The sequence below is a fragment of the Mauremys reevesii genome, linkage group 1, assembly GCF_016161935.1.
Source record: "Mauremys reevesii isolate NIE-2019 linkage group 1, ASM1616193v1, whole genome shotgun sequence".
NCBI lineage: Eukaryota > Metazoa > Chordata > Testudines > Geoemydidae > Mauremys > Mauremys reevesii.
The window spans coordinates 247,126,340-247,148,332 of record NC_052623.1 but is presented as its reverse complement, the minus strand read 5'-3'; the positions used below and the strand labels follow the sequence as shown (position 1 = coordinate 247,148,332).

Below are 21,993 nucleotides of genomic sequence, written 5' to 3'. Positions count from 1 at the left end.
GAAATGTTTCCAGAATTTTTATTTTATTTTATTTTTTCCATCAGAAAACCAAAAATTCTTCAGGTTTGGGGGTTTTAGTTTTTCAACGGTTGATGTTTTTCCACAGAAAATGTTGATTAAAATGAAAATATATATATATATTCATCAAAATTCTCCATGGGTGGGCAACCCCCCAAACATCTTCCAACCAGCTTCTATTGCCATACTATAGCTGCTTTATCTCCTTCAACTAGAAGAGGCAAATTCAGCTCTGTTATGCGAGTGCTATCCTGTATGCAGCAGTGTAACTGATCTCAGAATTTAGTTCAACAGCGACCCTTGCAAAGATAAAAGGAGCTTATAAATGACCGCAGACCTGCACAGAACTCCCACGCTGTGTTTGTGGCCATCAGAGTTTGCTGCATAATGTTTCACCCATTGTGTTCATTAGCCCAGGGCTGTGGATCACAAATACACTCTTAGTTCCCTTTCTAAATTACCAGCTGAAACATCCAATTTATTTTGCCCTATTTTCATATCAATAAACCTCTTCTGATTTTAGCTGAATTGGTAGAAAAAAGGGTTATCAATGAGAGCATAAGTTCTCTGTAGGTCTACACATTTATTTTATTGATTTTCTTTCATCTGATCAGCATTTATAAAACACCTTTTACACCATCCATCAAACACAGAAACAGCCATTAAAACTCTGTACGAAGATTTATAACGTTTACAAAGAGGTGTACATTTTCTTGACTAGAAAAGCAAGGCTCAGGGGTCTGATAGCTGTATTAATAAATGCTGCTTATCCTTCGGGCTTTACTATGATCTTCCACTTCAAAGAAGTCACCTGCGGGCAAAGTGCAACGATACTTGAACTACCCTCCACTGGTGAAAGAGTTACCTCCAAGGAAAGGATGAGGCACATTTGTAAGATGGTGTATGGGGAGCTTGCTGCTACTGTAGCTGCTCTGTGGATAAATGTGACTTTAGCCTTCAGAGTTGTCAGTCTGGATTAGGCTCAAGACCGCCTTACCAATCTACTCCTGGTACTAGCTAAGATTACTGTCCATTTGTCCAGGAGGAGGAAGCTTGACAGGGAAGTTTTTTATGGCTGTGGGGCCATTTTCCAGGTCCTTGTGCATGCATCTAGGCACAGTTCCTATGTGTTGCTCTACTGACTCCCTGGACAAATTGGAAGAGTGGGTACTGTCCGAGGTTCTCTGCTTGGTTTTCTCCCTCTGGATCCTTCATTTGCCCCTGAGAGCTGCACCTCCATCTCTGTTTTTCATTTTTTGCCATCAATAATCAGTTAAGTTCTGGATTCTGTGGCCCTTCTTGCATCTCAGGAGCAGCTCTTTTCATTGCTTAGGTGGGCCCTGCCCACCATCCGAGCATTTAAATAGGCTGTCTTCTTTTGCCAGATCTCAATTCACTTAGAAAACAAGGGTTGAATGAGAGAGACAAACTACAATGTACTTTTTTCGTATCTTTAGGAACCTGTTACTGTTTCTTCACATGTTGTGACTATCTCCAGCCTACTGCCTGCCACGTCCTACAACTGCAGTGTGACTACCTTCAGCCACAACAGCCCTAGCGTTCCCACCTTCATAGCTGTCTCTACCATGGGTAAGCCAGACTTTACCAGTTCCACCTCTCTACACAACTATAATGTTTGCCTCTATGTTCCTTCTGAAGCTGCTTTTCAGGTGTTACTGATATCAGAATTATTTCACTGAAATGTAGCCAGCTCCAGGGTGGAATGGGACGGCAGCTGGTTAAGTGTTAGGTATTAGGTATTGCTGTCACCTCTGTTCACCACTAGGGAGTGCCTTTTTTCTAATCTGTAGGGAAACCCCAATTTCTGTGTGTGTTTTAAAATAATTCTAATTAGATTTTTAGATTGGGATTTATAATTCATAGCCCCTTGCTTCCAGTTTGAAGGAAGACTCTGGGATTACTGCCCTGATGACACCCGTAGAGGAAATTATCATAGCTGTGTCCAGGCAAAGTCTCAGTTACTAGGCTGGGACTCTTCCTCTGTGGTAATGAGAAGTTTCTTTCTGCCTTCAGGGAGGAAGTGATCCAGAGAATGAACTGGGAAGAGGTGAGAAGGAAAGGGCAACTGAATGACCTGGAGAGGGCAGAAACTAAAAAGATGTCTCCTGATGGAGCCAAGCCCCTCTAGCATCCTCGTGGGTTCTGGGCTCAAATTTACTCGGAAGGAAGAATGCCATTATTGAATCACCATTACCACTTCCTTATAGCTGTGGGTCTCCCATCCAGAATAATCAGGCTCAGTTCTGCTTAGTTAATGAGATCAGACCATAAGTGACTAAAGCATATCTTGCAAGTAATGTTATGACCTAAATGTCAAAGTTCAGCATGTAGTACTTAGCTTAAACCCCTGTTCTGTTCTAAGGACTGCTTCTGTAGACACTCTTACAATAGATGGTAAGCTTTACTGGTCAAGGATACTCCCTTCTTTGGTGCCATCACAATACAAATAATAATAATGTCCTGTAGAACTAGAAATAAATCTGAAAAAGCTGATGCAGACATACCTGTTAAGAATGTTCCTGAGCCTTGACTCTGTCTCTAATTGCAACAAAATATTTTAGGCCAAATTATCTGCTGATGTAATTCAGTTGTCTTCAATTGAGTTACCCCATCAGAGAATTGGGCCCTTTATTTCAGACACAGGTTAGAGACTGTATTGATTATTGCTGGCATATAATGCCACAGATGTTGGAGTGCACTGTGGGACACTTAGATAAATAAGATATCGATTTTATCTACACTTATTCTTTCCTCCTTCCCTACCTCTTTTTTCCTCCTTTTCATTAACATTCATAAAAGCTTCCTGTGCAGAAGCTTGCAACCATGCCACAACCATGTCATTCCCCTTATTGAATTGTATGGGGTCAGTTACCCTAAACCTGCCCTAACCTCCACTGATAAGATTTCTCACTCCGAAGATTGACTGAGAAGAATATAAAACAATAATATATATAAATATAAAATTATCATGTGTTCTGAAATTAATAACCCAGAGTCATTGTTTGTGTGCAGTTACAGAGATGAATCCCAACATAGTGGTGATCTCTGTGTTAGCCATCCTGAGCATTCTCCTGATTGGACTGTTGCTTGTGACTCTTGTTGTACTCAGGCGGAAACATCTGCAAATGGCCAGGTAAATCCAATCTCATTCTAAGTTCAAGAAGCTTTAAAATAATGGGTAAAATATAATATTGGGTTTTGCTTGTGTGGCACATGGTACCCTCTGTGCTCACTTGGTGGTTGAGATATCTATAAACATAGTACCTCAAAAGTGTCCCTGTCCGCTGCTGTTTCTTAGGAGTATAACTTCTACTTGCTTTATCGCATAGCTATTCTTACTGTTGGGTGGAATTATTAGCCTCAACCTGTGTCTTAATTTGGAGCTGTGAAAGGTTTGGTAAAATGCAAAGTCAAACCATTTTTAAGGGCTTATTATCTCAGCAGTCATCTTCTCTTGGGCCATTTGATTGCTCAGATTTACTGAATATTAAATAAAATATGAGATGGTTTTAAGACAGATAAAGATGTATGGTTTATAGAATTCTTAAAATCGTCCAGATTATTTTGCAAAATCATTTAAATTGCTGGGAACACAAAATTTGCCATTCCAGATCAGATAACTAATCAATCAAGATCAGTCTCTCTGTTCCCAGTATTTGTTCCTTCAGACAGAAGAAAGGCACCTTTTCCCCTCCCTCCAAGTACTGCTCTTTATAAATGATGCAGTTCCTTCATACACCTGCAGCAGCCATCCTATGTCCTGAAGAATGAGATTTGATTTCTTTTAGCTAGTTTTGTAGCTTACAGTTTGCCTTTCTTATGTGAGTTAATCCTTGACTGGCTAGCTAAACTGGGTGGCTAATCCCCCAGATCCTCTGTATGTAGTTCTGTGACTGGGAAGGTTTGCAGGTCTGAGCCTTGAGAGTCTCCGTTCTCTTATAATCCAGAACCATAATGTGTGTGTGAAATAATACATTTAATTTGAATTTTCCCTTTTAGGTCAGAAAACCAAGTAATGTCACTTCAGAGGGTCACTTTAAAAAACTTGCTCACTGATTACACAACAGATTGTTGCATTTCATGTATCAAGTCTTTGCCATATACTCCATGCAAATGAATTTACCACATCACCTAAATTTTCATAGGACCCCTTTCAATGCATGATTTGTTCCTTTTGTATATAGCTGGTTCTGTGAAAATCTAGATTCTCTTCCCTATTTAAATATCACGCATGCTGCCCAGGGCTTTTTCTTTCTCATTTTCTCTACCACAAGAGGAATTAAAAAAAAAAAATTAAGTATATACTTGCATGTAATCATTTTTAAAGCAAACAAGCAAAAATACTCAACATTCAGTTTTTCATTTGATGTTGAGAAGGTCAAAGGTTGGTTTTGTGGTTAAAGCACTGGAATAAAGACTCCAGTCCTGGCTTTGCCACACATTTCCTTTGTGGTATTGGGCAAGTCATTTAAACACTATGCCTCATTTTCCCCATTGGTGGAATGGGGATAATGCTTCCCTACCTTCTAGGGGTGATGTAAGGACAAATACAGTATACTCCTGATTATTTGAATAGTGGGGGCGGGACACAGATTTTATTCAGATAATCGAGAGGACAGGAGACATTCAGCAGTGGGATGGCCTCCCCCGCAGCCAGGGTCTTGTCGTCATCCTTGCACTCCTGAATGGGGGTCTCTGCTCTGCCCTAATCACTCACTTCAGTGACAACGGGGCTGCAGAGGGCTCCCTGCACTGCTGCAGGGGCCAATCAGCAGCAGGGTGATTCATTATTATCATCCTCACAGTCCTTGCTGGGGGTCTCTGCTCTATTATCCAAACCTCCACAATATCCAGATCCCTTCCTTGTCCCCCAGTATGAGATGCATGCTGCAAGGCGCATGTGTCTCATGCTGGGGGGACAAGGAAGGGATTCAGATAATGCAGAGGCTCAGACAACAGGATTTCAGATGAACAGGAGAATACTGCACTTGGCTCTGAAACTATGGAGATTGGTGCCATTTACATCCCTAGATAGAAATCCATATTGACAACTTTTTTCTCATCTTATTCTTGAGGCAGAATATTAGGAAGCTTGATCTCAGGAGATGGTCAGCACCCACTACTTCTAAAGGGTCACATCCAGACATGGCTTACGATGGTGCAGATCCACTGACTTCAGTTGAGCTGTACCCAGCAAGTTCAGCCCTTGCTTCAGTGGGAGGCTTAGATACATACCACCTCTTAGAATCAGGCTCTTAGTGATCTAGATTATAGATTATTATTAGGGTTGGAAGGGACCTCAGGAGATCATCTAGTCCAACCCCCTGCTCAAAGCAGGACCAATCATCAAATCCCTAAATGGCCCCCTCAAGGATTGAATTTACAATCCTGGGTTTAGCCGGCCAATGCTCAAACCATCTGTATTAGGGCGACACCGCTGACAAAATCAACAAGCATTATGTTTGTTCAGCAATGATAACCTTGAACTCAATGGTCTTCCTGAAACAGGGAGTGTGGGGCTGGAACCTTTGTCAATTTTGCTTCATTGGAGAGAGATGGAAAACTTCCATATAACTGGTGAGTTATATACTGCTACCTTTATGCTTCCCCTCCCCTTATCCTTTTCTCACCATCTACCTTCGTTGGCAAGTCTGACTTTTATGTTCTTATGTTTTTGTTATATGATCACTAGCGCAATTTAACATAAAACAACAGTAGCTGATTTTTGGTGGTGGTTCATATTTTATTTGACTGAATGATGGCCCAGGGCCATGTCTTTTGTCAGAAACTATTTTAGTAGGAAATGAGGATGTACAACATATTCCAACTGCACTAGCTACATTTTTTTCTTTCCCTTACACACATTCTATATATTTCCTAAAATAACAAAGGGATAGAAGGCTGATCTATAAATCCATTAGCAGCTCTATGGAGATATATTAATGTCGAGCAGTGAGGCTGCTCTTTATAGATCATCAGCTAACAACTCTGTTCACAGAAATACAAGCCCCAGTGCCATTAGTTATTTTTCCTTTGTATTTGAAACAAGGCCAAGCTAGCTCAAATAGCTCTTGCAACTTTGTGCTCAGTGTTGCTGGGGTGTTTGGTAGCAAAACATACCCTGTCAGGTCTGGAAAACCATCTGCAGAAACAGCAGGCATTGATTAGTTATTCCATTCCGTCAATAGTTCCATCACTCCCTGAGAGGTGTTAGAGCAAATAAATCCACCCTAATAGCTTCCATCAAGGCAAAATGGGCCCTAGTGATTTCCCTATTGTCTGCTGATGTGTTGATTCTTATTCATGTTCCCGATAGTCCAGTTCTGCTCCTAACTGACTTGTTTACAGTTTTGGGAAGTTATTGTCAGCCACCCAAAAAACTCACTGTTTCTATGATCTCACGGGGTGTAGGCTCCCAGCAAGGATGGGATTAAATGGATTGATACTGCACCAAAACAAGCTTTTTGCTTATAAGTACACAAACTGAACAAACAATCCCAGGAAAGCCTGTCAATACCTAACAGTGCTGCTAATTAACTACATATTAAACAAGCTTCACTTGCTTGGTCTAGTTTTAATAGCAGCCAGCCATACTGAGTACATGCTAATCTCCTTCTCAGCTTCTCTTATTTGGAGTACATTAATTGCAGCCCAGGCAGAAGATCAAACACTCTTGTAAATTAAAAATCCACACTGGAATCAAATTACTAAAATAGCAACAGACATTATTAAAAACAGAAAGGGCTTTGGGGGGGAGAATTAATTGTTAGGCTTGCATGAGTAAGTGTGACCATTCCTGTTGCTTGAGTTATCATCTGCATGAATTCTCAAAGATTATACCTGTTAGTATTTGACCAGTTTAAGGCAATGGGGCCAAATCTTGAGGTCCTCACTTCAGTGGGAGTTTTGCCTGTAAAGAAAGATAAGAATTTCAATCAGATTAGGTTGTGGTTTGATGGACACTTTTCCTGTTTGATATCCGAGGATGAAAGGAAACCTCGGCCAGAACTGTTCCGTCTGCCTCTGTGGGCAGATGGGATGAAGACCTGCAAATCCCTGACCCTGGGGATGTGGAAGGGAAGAGGGTTGCCTTGGCAACAACATTTGCTCCTATTTCCAGGCCCGGTGGAAGGCCCTCTGTGAAAATAGAGGCTTGCTTGTGAAGGGACCCACTTTGTCCCCACACCAGCCCCACAGGGATTCCTCTCAACTATTAAGGATTAAGGACCTGACCTTATAAACACACAAACACATGCTTAACTTTAAGCATGTAAGTAGTCTGGATGTCAGTGGTATTACTCATGTGCTTAGAGTAAATCCTGTGCTTAAGTGTTTACAGGATTGGTGCCTAAACCACTCTCCCACTCCATGCTTCATAGCTGCCTGGAGGATGGGTTGTATGGGCAGCATCACCAGGTGAGTTTTGTTTCCCTTGCCCCCAGGCAGACATGAATCTGACAGACCCCCAAAATCTGTAAAAATCTCTATAGCTCTTGGGCCCAACAAACTCCCCAGCACCCTTTATTTGCAGCAGCAACAACAACAAAAAGTAGAAAGTTCTTGGAGTTTCCACTTCCCTATGTGGGGTTTTCCTGTGTAGACTGGATGATTTTGGTTAGGGTCACTTACTGCACATGCAGCTTGATTTTCACTCTCTCTCCCTGGTGCACACACACACACGCTCTTGCTCATACACACACACGCCCCATTTGTGCTGCTATCTCCATGTTAGCCAACACCACAGACAAAGGAAGTGTCCACTCTTTGTTTCTCTTTTAAAGTAGTCGGGTATAGGTCAGCAGTATTACTTCTGGGAGTACCAGGCGTTCATGATAATAGGTTAGGGGTTTGTTACAGGAGTCGGTGGGTGAGATTCTGTGGCCTGCATTGTGCAGGAGGTCAGACTAGATGATCATAATGGTCCCTTCTGACCTTAAGTCTATGAGTCTATATATATATCTTTAGAAGCATTCTAGCTGCTTTTATTTGACGCAAGGCAAATATAGCCTTGTTTTGGCAATAAGGATTGGCTATGTACCCTGCAAACACTATCACTATGATAAGCCACATCACAAAATTCTTACTCAGTTAAAACTCCCATTGATTGAATAAGGAGTGCAGACTCTATCAGTTTCAGTCAGAGTTAATGTTTCTAAAGTACTTTGATTATACAGGACCGAATTCTACTGAGTGCTGTAAAGCCAGAGTAACTCCTGTATTAATTGAGCTTCTTTGGATTTACATCTGTGTAACTCAGAGCAGAATTTGGTCCATAACACACAAATATAAATGTTGAGTTATTTTGTATCTAAAACTTATATTTAATGGTAGCGAAATCTGCCTTAAAAATTATCCACAGAAACAACAGAAATAAACTGAGTTTAGCAAAAGAACAAATAAAACTTTGCTGGAAATCTTGGGGAATAATGTATGGTGACTCTTTAAGGCTTGGTATTGCCTATTAGTGGTATTGCCTTTGCAGTTTCATGGTCATTTGCAGAAATCTGACTCAACAGTACTGAGAAGGTATATGGGCCTGATCCTTTGACACTCGTACACATATTCCCACTGAAGCCAATGGGACTACTTGCCATAACAAGTTTTGCAAATTCAGGCTATAGAATAGCTATACGTAGCTGAAAATGAAATGTACCTCCCTTGAAATATCCTAAATACCATAAACTAGAGCAATATAAATGATGACAAAGTTGTGGGTGGGATTTTAAAAGTACCTTGGTGACTTTAGGCACTGCTGAAAATCCCACCCTGAGTTCATATGGAGCATCTTTACCTGGCACCGTTACATCCGTTAATGTTGCTTTAAAATATTGGGCGTAAATCTACACTGCCTTGCACTCTGTGTAGTTACACCTCTACCCCGATATAACACTGTCCTCGGGAGCCAAAAAATCTTACCGCGTTATATCGAACTTGCTTTGATCCACCGGAGTGCACAGCCCCCCCCCCCCCCGCCCCCGGAGAGCTGCTTTACTGCGTTATATCCAAATTCGTGTTATATTGGGATAGAGGTGTATTTGCACTACTGTAAAATGCTCCCATCCGGTTGTGTACAATTTTACACTCACTTTGAACAGGTATAAATTACTACACAAGCTTCAGGATCATGGAGTACCAGTGCCATGGAATCTAATAATTTTCACGTTTAACAGAGTAACAGGAAATTTTTATCCTGTTAACTAACCTCTATTATGCAATTGACTTAGCTCCTGAGTTTAGTTTGTCTTACTAACTCTCCTCACTTTTTTTCATCTTTATATATGTTATCTATTAATGCTCACAGGCGTAGAAGTGTATTTGCTTTCCTAACTCTGCTACCCTCATGCCTCTGGACTGATTATCTTTTGGCATTTTATATTAATCCTTGGTAAGTGATTTTACTTGTTTTTCCCTATGCAATAGCTAAACCATATTAATTTCCCAATACATGAAAAATGTGCTCTTTTGTTTTCAAATGGTTGGAAGTTCTTGAAGTTACAGTAATTTTCATGTGCTGAAATATGGACTGGAGATGGGGTGTGTGTGTGGGTGTGTATGTATGTATGTAAATACATGCTATTCGCTTCACATTTTGCTTGTTTAAGCTCCTACCCATTTTGTTACTTAAAAAGAACATTTTGTAGTGGTCACTCTCGCGCACTTCATTATTGTCTCTGTGCAACTTTTATCACTTTATTACAAACCCCCTTGTAACTTTTGCTTCGTCCACTTGCTGATTGCCTGTTGTTGCTTTCTGCTTCCATCTTCTCTTACTAATTGCTTGGTGTTAGCTCACCTGGGTAAATCCAGAACAACCCATTTGTTTTTAAAGGTGCAATCTTTCTCCACCAAAGTCAATAGGTGTTTTGCTGTTGGGAGCAAAAACTGGCCCAGAATTTGTACAGCAAATGCTTTGAGCTAGCTCTCCCCAGCCATAATAAATGGGTCGCACTTTATATTAAGGTTCCATTTATAAAGGATTAATAAATGATTGATGTTTTGATAAGTGGCTAATCAATTGATTTAGATCCAAAGGCTTCTTACAACCCTGGCTTATAATCATCTCCAACTTCTTTAATTGCTGTGTTTATAAACAGCCATAACATGGATCACCCATGTCTGTAGCTTGCTTATAAACATACAAAATCATAAATGAAATCTTAATATATGTATGACCAAGAAATTTTTACTTAATGGGTGGGAGTTTGTGCCCGTCTAGATCTGAAATCAAAGTGATGCCTCTGCTGTTTGGTACTAAAATCAAGAGAGTGGCTCTCTCGCGCTATTGCCAAAATCTTTTACCAGGATGGGGCAGTATTTGTGTGGAATGGCAGTTCCCAGTTAAGTGGTCCCTGGGGGGGAAGGGATAGCTCAGTGGTTTGAGCATTGGCCTGCTAAACCCAGGGTTGTGAGTTCAATCCTTGAAGAGGCTACTTAGGGATCTGGGGCAAAAATTGGTCCTGCTAGTGAAGGCAGGGGGCTGGACTCAATGACCCTTTGAGGTCCCTTCCAGTTCTAGGAGATTGGTATATCTCCAATTATATAAGTTAGTCAGAGGAATATTTTATACAAGGATTGTGGAGATGAAGTATCATCTCTGGCTTTGTTGCCTAATGGATCTAGATAAAGTAAATTTTTTGATTACGAGAGAAAGGGGCCGAGTCTGCTCCCATGGAAGCCAATGAGAGTTTTGCTATTGACTTTTATAAGAGTAGGAGCAAACCCTCCAAAAATCGCTCAGGGCTTGGTACTCCATTGACCTGCCCCTTGAGTCGGGGCACTAGAACAATTTGTATAGTGGGGGTGCTGAGAGCCATTGAACCAAACTGTAAACCCTGTATATAGTGGAAGCCACTTCAAGCCAGGGGCTGTGGCAGCACCCTCCGCACCCCTAGTTCCAGCACCTATGCTTTGTATAGTCATTTACACCAGTCCAAAGTGGATGTAACATGCTATCAAATCTGGATGCTAGTATTCTACACCCACGCTGCACTGTGTAAAGGACCACACAAGATGTGGCACTATGGAGAATCAGGCCTTCAGAGTTAGATTAGTTTTTACTAAGCCTATGTTAAATCTATAATGTAAATGGAATACCAGCATGAAATGAAATCTCTTGTTTCAAGCGTCCTTGTTTACGTGCAGTTTGGTTATGACTTTTTGTGAATACTCAGCAGCCATTGCAATGTAAAGTAACAAAGGACTCTTGAGATTCTGAAAGCTTAATAAATGTTTTCTGTTTGACATCCATACCTCATGAGACAATCATCTGTTTTATGTGCCTATTGAAGTGTTCCTTGGAGGAGATTTCTTAGAAGCACTCACATCATAGGCAGCACTTTAATATTTTTCCTTTTAAATTAATCCTGTATGCCGAGCTTTCAGATTTACCCTAGTCACAAGGGATATCATTTTGATAGCCTGGATAAACTCATTTTAAAGACTTCTTTGGCAAAACTACCATAAAGGTGTAAAATAAATGTTTCAAGGGTATGGGTATAGTCAAGGTGCACATGTGTCGGTGTCTAAATAGCAAAAAATTATTTCAAGTTAGATAGATAATGGTATATATTGTATTACATAGTAATTGTTCCACACTAGTGTAGAAATGTTATTGGCATAGCTATGTTAACTCTGCAGACGCACCATCTGTTATGAATGAAAATGGATTGTTATAATACAACAAGAAGGTACAGGCCCAGAGTAGTAGCTGATGATGGAGCTGATCAAAAAACTTTTCTTGAGTGGGAATTATTTAGAAAGAAAACAGGCCATTTTTGCTTCATTCCGGTTTTTGTTGTTTTATGAAAAAAATGAACAAATTTTTTAGAAACATGTTCAAAACTTTTTGTTTCATTTCCAGAAAATATGTTTTGACTTTTTGGGGTGTTTTTTCCCTTCCTTAGTCTTTTTTTTTTAATTCCCCCCTCCTCCTTTTTATTCCTCTGGAGATAAAAGGAGAGAGAACTTAAATTTATCTTTTTCCAGTTTCCTCTGTATTTTTCCTTGCTATTTCAAAACATTTTTTGAAAATACCGATTTAAAAAAAAATTAAAATTTAAAAATTCATCAAAATATTTTTCCCTGAATAAATTAGTTTTCCCATTTTTGGATTTAAAAAAAATCTAATTTCAACCAATCTTAGCTAGTATCAATTGCTTTAGCCAAGAGTATCTAGAAATCACTTGATTGTGACCATGAAATAAAAAAGTTTTAACTTTATTATAGCAGGACACACTTAAGGGCAGATATCACTAAAGGCCCAGAAAAAGTATTTAGCACATCTGATGGGCCTTTTAGGGAGCAGAAATTTGTTCAAGCTGTCTGATTGTTCTAGCAGACATGATCAATAGTTCTTAGAAACTGTAGCTAAATTAATTCAGAATGTGCTCATTTGGACATATAATCTCACTGGTTAACATTGTTCCTGCTGTCAGTGAATTTAAACTCTTCAGAGGTAAGCAGTAGACAGTGTAGTGAGTTAGAGAGACAAGGTGGGTGAGGTCATATCTTTTATTGGACCAGCTTCTGCTGGTGAGAGAGACAAGCTTTCAAACTTATGCAGAGCTCTTCTTCAGGTCGTCTTTAGTGTGTGAATCGTCACATATTAGAACTGTTTTCAGACAGACGTGAGCCAGGGTTCCTTGTCTGGAACAATACGTAATGTATGATGGTGGTTAGTATACTGCACTTTTTATTTCCATTTCTTAAGGATTACCTTGCTTAACTCACTCATTTCCTTCTCCTGTTGAAATGTGTGGGATATTTACCATTGCCTTCATTATGGAAGCAGGGGATCATTCCTTATTCTGATTATGTAGTATATATGAAATGCCATGTATAGGCTAGAATTTCTTAGTCTCACATGTGTTTGGAAAGGGGGAAGTAGGTTGCAAGGGACTTCCAATCCTTGCACACTTGTGAAGGGTCAGGCATAATCTCAGTCCTTGTGTTTCTTTCATCTGTATGGTGGCACTAGCTTTCCTAGAGCAGATAGGGCCAGGTGAGGCAGGGACAGAGCTGAAGTGACTGTGATGGAACTTTATGCTGCAATTCATAAAGGGATGTAGCAGGCTAATTTGGCTTGCACTTTTGGAGGGATTATGCCAGGCTCAGGCACAAGGGGTGAAATTTGGGCCCTTTGAAGTCAGTTGCAAAATTCCCATTGACGTCAGCATAATCAGGATTTCACCCAAGGTCTCTGAGCATGGTTGCCTGTGGGCAGTCTCTCCTCCGAAATGCAAGCAGTGCCTTAACGCCAAAGGATGAAATCCATAGGGAGTTTTGCCATTGACTTCAAAGAGATCAACTTTCCACTCTCACTCCTGACCTACATATTAAGGAGATCATAAAACCTACACATTCAATTCAGGTGGAAACCAGTTCAGTTTTGACAGTAGGGCCAATTTTTAATCAAGTCTAGATGATGAGTTATACTGAAAAGAAGCTGTGTTTGTCTGCCTTACAGGAGCAAAAATGGATTAAAGAAGAGGAAACTGACCAAGTATGTGACGTTTTGATATTTAAATAATAATTTAAAAAAATTGATAGTCACATTGGACTGAACAATAATTTTTATGACTATACGAAATGTGTTGAAGTTACAGAGATAAATATTCTTCATTCTGGTAAATACCTCCAGAGAGAGATTGTAGCAAGAGATGTCTGGAAGCACATGGCAACAGATAATTACACTAAATCAGTGGGTCTCAAACTGTGGGTCGGGACCCAAAAGTGGGTCAGGACCCCATTTGAATGGGGTCTCCAGGGCTGGCTTAGACTTGCTGGGGCTCGAGCCAAACCGAAGCCTGAGGGATTCAGCTCTGGGCGGTGGGGCTCAGGATACAGGCCCCCAGGCGGGGGCTGAAGCCCCTGGGCTTTGGCTTTGACCCCTTCCCTGCTCAGGGCAGTGGGGCTTTGGCTTTGGCTTTGGCTCCCCCACCTGGGGCAGTGGGAATCAGGCGGACTCGGGCTTCGGTCCTCCCTACTGGGGTCATGTAGTAATTTTTGTTGTCAGAAAGGGTGGGGGAGGGGTCACAATGCAAAGAAGTTTGAGAACCCCTGCGCTAAATCAAGAGTATCCTGTGTTTTGTTTTGTCTTCTCAACAGCCGGATTGTAGTAAAAGAGCTCCTGACTGATTGATTTTTTCCCCCAGTGGTTAATTTTCTATGATACTAAGTTAGCAATTCCAACAGGGCTTTTCCTCATTTAAAAATAACAAACCGTTAGAAACTGCTATTTCCTTCTTGATATTGGGCTCTGCTGGCAATTGCTGTTGTGTATTAGATTATTAATGTTAAACAGGAGTAATTATCTGGAGACAGAAGCAATATGCCACCAAGGAACTGTCTTTAAGTAAATGAACGGATTATTGTGTACATGCTTCAATATTTTGTAAATTAAAACATGATAATTACGCAAGGAAAACTCTTTGCTTGTATTTCATTATTTAAGGTGTTAAACTAATGACTCATTCTTTAGCCTGAATTCAGGGCCTGATCCTCAGCTGGAGTAAACAGGCATAGCTCCATTAGAGTCAATAAAGCCAGGCCAGTTTATACCAGTTGAAGATGTGGCCCGATATGTCTGTGCTCCATTGTCTTCAATGGGCATTGTGCCCACTTATGCTAGAGTAGAATTTGGCTTCTAATGTCAAACATGGCAAACACCTGAACTTATCAAAGCCCGTGGAAAACAATTGTTGCTCTGGGGCTGAAATTTGCATTTTTTACATCATAGACTTTGTCTGACCCAAATTCAGGCCAATGAAACCTATTAATGGCTTGTGTGATTATGGTGCATGTGACATTTAAAAGTGTGTTTACCAGATAGTTACCCCCGTATGAAAGGGATTTTTATGTGTCACTAAAGCAGCTCATTTAAACTGCCTTTGCTGCTGTCCAGGAAGAAGTGCCAATGTATTGTAATTAGAGATGACCAGAACATAAACCCTGGATATGACCATCTGAACTGTGATGGGATTTAGAATTGGGATCCAAATCTGGCATCCCAGGCTCATTTTTAATTGAAATGGAGATTTCAATCAGCGCTATAGCTAGAGGGCCCCCTTTAAAACAGCTTGATTGGAAGGGTCAGGACTTGGTAGCTCTCCTGACTCTCAATTCTATGTTCCATCACCAGTGAGCCAAATCCTGCATCCTAAATGAGGCAAAATTCAAACTGAAGCCAATGGGAATTTTGCCTCAAGATGGACTGCAGAATTTAGCTTAATGATGTGGGTAGATTTAACCTATTAGCAGCAGTTGCCCACATAATCACAGGTAAATGATTAATCGGACAGGATGAATCACATTTCAGGTACACAAACTTCAGAGTTTTTCAAGCTCTGTCCCAGGTATAATTACTTAGTAGAATACAATGCTAAAAATACAGTTTAGTGAATTGTTAATACTCAAAAATAAAACAAATCTATTTAAGAAATTAATTTCTTTTCCATGTGTTTTTGAAAAGCCCTGTGCAGTTGGATGACTTCGATGGCTACATCAAGGATATGGCCAAAGATTCAGATTATAAATTTTCTCTGCAATTTGAGGTATGTATATGGAGGAAACAGCTCCTGGCTGCCTCTCCCAAATTGGACTACTTCTTTTGCCAAACTGAAAGAACCAGATGGGTGGTATGATTGTGGCATTTGGACCCACACATCTGTTGTAGCATAGTCCATGTGGCGGCCTAAGTTGACTGCAATGCATTTTTAAAATGAAAAATGGCACTGGTGACAACCAAATCTTCTGAAACAAAGGGACAGTTAACACATGGTCTTGTCTGACTAGTTTCTTTCCCCAGTGCTAAAAATGCAAGATTATCAAGTGAAGACAAAAGGGAACTACAAACACTGGGTGGAATCTTGGATCTGTTGATCATGTGGCAAAACTCCATTTGACTTGATAGGGTTGGGATTCTACCCACTGTTCTCTCAGGTGGCACACATTGTGTTCATCTCATTTATGATCATATGTTACAGAATATTTTAGACTGATTATTTAAGGTAATGAATAGTAATTATATAAATCTCAGGATCAAAAGCAGCTGTGAGTTGTAGGTAACTGAAGAAGCATTACTGAAATCTAGCTCAGATGGTGGCACCATCTGATAGCTATTCAGTGGCCTATGTGGAATGAGTTTGGTAGATAGTAACAAAATCATCAGCTTAGGTGACAGTAACTGACAAACATACTGACATTCTCATCAGGGTAGCCAAAGGGTGAATGGGCATGGAGACCAGACTTCCCTCCCACTCTTAGAAGTAGTTGCCTAGGTATGAGCCACATGATGAGGTATTACAAGGAAACTTGCTGTATCTGTAGTGTCTGTAAATAAAGTGCTTTGGAGTCCAGGGCGGTCAGTCTGGCCATTGTGTCAGAAGCATTATTCACAAACCATTAATTTTCAGGCGTTAGTTACTTTAATTGTAACATTTTCCCTTCTGTCATACACAGGAGCTAAAACTGATTGGGCTTGATATACCCCATTTTGCTGCTGACCTTCCCATGAATCGATGTAAAAATCGCTATACAAATATCCTGCCATGTAAGTACAATAGACGCAGACTCCTGAGAAGGTCCCTTGGGAGGGCGGGGGTGGGGGTGAAGTGGGTGAAGAGTTTTAATTGTGGAATTGGTGCAGATTTTCCAGCAGATAAAAGCTTGTTTTAAAAGCTGTCCTTGGCAAGAAATAGGTCTCCCTTACTTTTGAAAGGATGAAGCTCTGTGTTTTATATTTGTCATGATTGAATATAGTAGGTCATTCCTACTGCTGAGCAACCTTCTTCAACATTTTTTTTCCTCATGATTTCAATGCGATCCAAAGAGACCCGACAGTGAAGACTCTTGAAGGCAGGAGCGTGTAGCAGTAATGAAGCTGTATCCATGTAGCGATAACTGGGCATTACTTATTAGTATGGCATGCTGGCCCTCTACAGTTTTGCCTTTGTTATGCTGGGGCGTGTGTAATTGTGTTTCAGAATTTTTAAGAGATTATTTAAAACCTCCCACTGTTTGCTCAAGCTGCCCCCGTTCTTTTTTCCCGCCTTGTTTTTACAGATGACTTTAGCCGTGTCAGATTAGTTTCGATGAATGAAGAAGAAGGTTCAGACTACATTAACGCCAACTATATTCCTGTAAGTGATAAGACTCAAATCAACCTGAGGCTTAATGTTCTTAGTAGGGATATATCACACAGGTAGTGAAAACTCCTAGCAGTTTGGTGACTTTAAAAAAAAAAATTACCACAATGTCACTAATTTTGCCTTCAGTGAACAGCACTTTTCACCAGCCCATAAACTTGTTTTGTGCACATTTTGCCACAGCAACACTGAAATTTGCGTGCATCCTGTTACAGGTGGAAGAAATTGGCTGGGGACATGGGTGGAAAGGTTGAACTCTGCATTGCTATTCTCAAACGGCTAAAGGTTTTTTTCCCAATATTTTAATCTATGTGGAATAAAGGCAGTGAACCATAGATACAGGTACAGTTAAAATGCACAGAGAACATGGAGCTCCCCAGGGCATGGTGTGCAAACATAGCTTCTATTTGCACTACCCTGATCTTGCCCTTGTTCTGTTCACGCCTTCTTCCTTTCACTATGTTAGAGCAGCTGTCTCACAGCTCATAGCAATACTGCTATAGTGTTAGGACAGCAAGTGAAGAACGCTGTATTCAGCTGTAACTGTATGGGGTATGCAGGCAGGCAGAATGTAAGTTTGTACATAGGAATTTGGCCAAGATGCTGGGAAAAGCTCCCTACTGTTATGAAAAGTGCTGCGGCATCTTTAATGACTACAAATGGTTGGCACGTCTGTGTTCTAGTTCTCCACTGAAACAGCACAGTGGCCCATAGCTTCATGCTAAGGACTTGGTTCAGTACTGACTAAACTAGGAAGAGTATTACTGAATCAATATCACCACTTTGTGCATCACTTTGGAAGTCTCCCATCCAAACACTGACAAAGCGCCAACTTTATTTAGCTTCCAAGATCTGACAAGATCACAGAACTAAGTGATAAGGCCATGCAGGCTCTTCTTCTTCATTAAATATTAATAATGTGTACATTTGATGCTTAGTCAGAAAACCAGAATGACAATTTTATAGCATCCACATATATATATATAGCATCCAGATATGTCTCTTCAGCTTTTGTCAGTTGCACGTTTATATTTTAGATGTGTTTAATACTACGCACAAAAACCACCTTCCAATACTTTAGATACAACACGACTATGCTAGTTTCGGGCTTATTTGGATGATCACTCTCCCACTTGGCACCTCATGGTAGTTTCATCTCAAACCCTAGTGTTCATGGTGATCTGCTTTCCACTGTCAACAGAAATGTTCTGCGTCAGTTATATACACACCTCATAGGAAGCAAAATGAAATGTATTCTGTACTTACGAATTATTAGGAGTGTCGAGTTTGAACTGAGTTTTTTAGAGATGGCAAATGCTGAATTAGGCTGCCTGTGGAAAGTGCTTCCAAATCATCAGTATTTCAGTTATTTGAATGCTGTGGGCTGATACATCCATAGCCTAATTCATGAAGGAACATACTGTGCTTTGAATGTATCTGTTTTTTTTCCCCCAACTACTCTGGGTATTGGATAACTTTCTAAACCTAGTTCTGCTGATAATCTCCTCCTGTGTTCACTGTAAACAGGGAGCCAGGGTCGTAGTTAAATCAGCCCTGACACCCAGCAAATATGCTTGATCATAGAATTCAAGATCAGAAGGGACCATTATGATCATCTAGTCTGACCCCCTGCAAGATGCAGGCCACATAAGCTAGCAGCATACTGAAATGGTATCTTGTATTATTTACTAAATTACCCTTTTCTACAATAGTGCCCCCAAAAGTATCTACAAATAAAAGCAGACAGATTAGCAGAGGGATAGGAATGTATGGGTATAATTTCTCCTAAAGGTGCTTCAGGTTTGGTATATGATAAATATGATAGCCTTTTAAGAATTATTATTTTTAGAATAATCTATTATTTTCGGTCTGAGATTACCAAGTATTTTACTTGTTTGGGTCTTGAGCTTGCAAACACTTATGCATGTGTTCCTTGATTAGAGTTCAGGTGATTAATCCTTTCCTTTCTGTTCTATTATTAAATTTAATTCACCACAGGTGCGACTTAATTTATTTGGGGGAAAGGACAAGATAAGGATATATAACTATTGTACTTGTGAAATCACAGCGTATTAAATTTATTAAAACTTTTTGTAAAAACAAACAAACAAAAAAAACCCAGCCCTGATTTAGTTTTCATTTTTTATGCTGTTTATTTTTTTTACTTCACTAACTTTGGACAGTGAATTTACATTGGTCAGTTTTACTTTCTGTCCATACACAGGTTAATTCCAGGTTCCCCTGTAGTATTTGGGACTCAAAATCTCTTTGGAAATATTTTGATTAAAAAAAAAAAAGTTTTCACTGAATTAAAAACAACAAACCAAAAAACTTGATATAGGCTTCTTCATGTTAGGAATTATTTTTAAAAAGCTCTTTGAATTTTGGACTTAAACATTCAAAAATATAACTTTAAAAACATATTGTAAATATGCTCCTGAGGAAAATTTATGTTCTGAACAGTCTGTGAAATGAAGTATATTAATAAATTGCTCCTGTCTCTTAGGGCTACAACTCACCACAGGAATACATTGCAACCCAGGGGCCATTGCCAGAGACAAGGAATGATTTTTGGAAGATGGTTCTCCAGCAAAAATCGCAAATCATTGTTATGCTCACTCAGTGTAATGAAAAAAGAAGGGTAGGTAACATAATCCTATGTGCATTTTGCAAGGAAATAAATAATTTCAGTGGTCATTAGGTTCCTTTGCATTATTTTCTAACACAAGACAGCAATATAAGGCAAGTTCTTGAAATCAATAGGAGATCCTGAAGGGGACCCATGGTCACTTATTGTAAGCTCTTCAGTGTAGGAATAGTTCTAGTTGTTTGTAGTGTTAGGGCACCTAGCACAATGGGGCCCCTATTTGAATTGAGTCCTCTCTCGGTGCTACTGTAACACAATTAAGATTAATGATCATAAATAACAAGTCTAAAGAGCTGGTGCTGAATGGTTCCATGAGTAATGGTAGAGCCATAATAGTTGAATCCAAATATGAACTTTCTGAAGTTCAGCTGTGTTTGGACCTCGGGTTTGGCTTTGGTCCCATCTTTAGTAGGAAGTTACCTGTTGTAACAGGCTGACAAGATTTTATCAAGAGTAAAAGATTCTTACATGACTCAAATTAGACTTTAAAATGGCAGGAATAGGGAGTGGATGGCTCAGGGGACTGTTACTGGTTTGAATCCAGGCTGGTGGTGAATGAAAAATTATTACTGTCTGATGGCTGTTTCTTGGCATCTCTGAAATAAGTGGTGGTCCCAGCTCAGTTCCTAGTCTACAGGTGTGTATCCACATCACAAAAACTACTAGCACAGTTGGCACCGGTTGTCCCCCTGCTTGGGAGTTTCAGCAGAGAGGCAGAGAATTGGCTGGGCATGGTGCCTGAATGTGCTGAGAGCCTTTGAACCAAACTGGGAACCCTGTATATAATGGAATCCACTTCAAGCCAGAGGGTGCAGCAGCAGCACCACAAGGACCCCTAGTTCCAGCACCTATGGACTGAAATAGAGTCTTACTCTCCCTTCAGGTCAACACATTGTTGGGGCAGCATGGAGGAGCTGCCAGAGCCCATGCTGCACCTCTTGTGTGGATGAAGAGAATGCTCATTTTCTAGCACTGTTGTTCTGGCAGTATTAGGAACAAGAGAACAAAACAATACTAAAATTAAAGATGGCACCAGTGATCTTTTTCTCTTCATTGAAGCGTGCCTCAAAATACCATATTGTTCTCTGTAAATTAGCATTTGACACAACACACTCTACTGCATGGTTTCAGTGCAGCCATTCTAACAGATGTCAATGTAACAGATATTCTTTTATTAAACTGAGATAACCAAATCAACACAGTCTTGGCCATGTTATTTGTAGCATCTACATTTGCTTTCCAGCTATTTTCTTTGTTAGTTCTAGCCATTTACACAGATAACACACATATAAATGACATGCAGATGTCAATGGTATTTTAATAATAATAGGGACACTGTCAATGTGAGAGCTGTGTAAAAATGACAAAACATTATTTTTCAAAATGAAATGTGAAATATAATCATCTAATACATGTATATTGCTTATGATCTTGGATATCATAGAAGGTTAGGGTTGGAAGAGACCTCAGGCAATCATAGAGTCCAACCCCAAACCCCAGGGCTTTGTCAAGCTGGGCCTTAAAAACCTCTAAGGATGGAGATTCCACCACTTCCCTAGGTAACCCATTCCAGTGCTTCACCACCCTCCTAATTAAATAGTTTTTCCTACTATTCAACCTAGACCTCCCCCACTGCAACTTGAGACCGTTGCTTCTTGTTCTGTCATTTGCCATCACTGAGAACAGCCTAGCTGCATCCTCTTTGGAACCCCCCTTCAGGTAGTTGAAGGCTGCTATCAAATTCCCCCTCACTCTTCTCTTCTGCAGACCAAATAAACCCAGTTCCCTCAGCCTCTCCTCATAAGTCATGTGCCCCAGCCCCCTAATCATTTTCGTTTGCTCTCCACTGGACTCTCTCCAATCTGTCCACATCCTTTCTGTAGTGGGGGGAAGGGGGAGCAAAACTGGATGCAATACTCCAGATTTGGCCTCACCAGTGCCGAATAGAGGGGAATAATCACTTCCCTCAATCTGCTGGCAATGCTTCTACTAATGCAGCCCAATATGCCGTTAGCCTTCTTGGCAACAAGGGCACACAGTTGATTCACATCCAGCTTCTTGTTCACTGTAATACCCAGGTCCTTTTCTGCAGAGCTGCCAGTTAGCCAGTCGGTCCCCAGCCTGTAACAGTGCAAGGGATTCTTCTGTCCTAAGTGCAGGACC

At 40.4% G+C, this 21,993-nt stretch overlaps 1 protein-coding gene across 7 annotated transcripts in view; it reads left to right on the top strand.

The window, feature by feature from the left end:
• Positions 1-21,993, top strand: part of PTPRO (protein tyrosine phosphatase receptor type O) — a 223,115-nt gene that overhangs the window by 187,153 nt on the left and 13,969 nt on the right. For 4 of the 7 annotated variants that reach the window (XM_039504788.1, XM_039504836.1, XM_039504780.1 and 1 more), the window contains 9 exons: positions 1,476-1,608; positions 3,052-3,172; positions 5,548-5,616; positions 9,341-9,424; positions 13,505-13,540; positions 15,509-15,590; positions 16,498-16,588; positions 17,101-17,177; positions 19,690-19,824. In XM_039504788.1, the coding sequence (XP_039360722.1) occupies positions 1,476-1,608; positions 3,052-3,172; positions 5,548-5,616; positions 9,341-9,424; positions 13,505-13,540; positions 15,509-15,590; positions 16,498-16,588; positions 17,101-17,177; positions 19,690-19,824 (828 nt within the window). The remainder of the gene's footprint in view (positions 1-1,475; positions 1,609-3,051; positions 3,173-5,547; positions 5,617-9,340; positions 9,425-13,504; positions 13,541-15,508; positions 15,591-16,497; positions 16,589-17,100; positions 17,178-19,689; positions 19,825-21,993) is intronic. The other 3 variants (XM_039504818.1, XM_039504807.1, XM_039504826.1) reach the window with 2 other exon arrangements.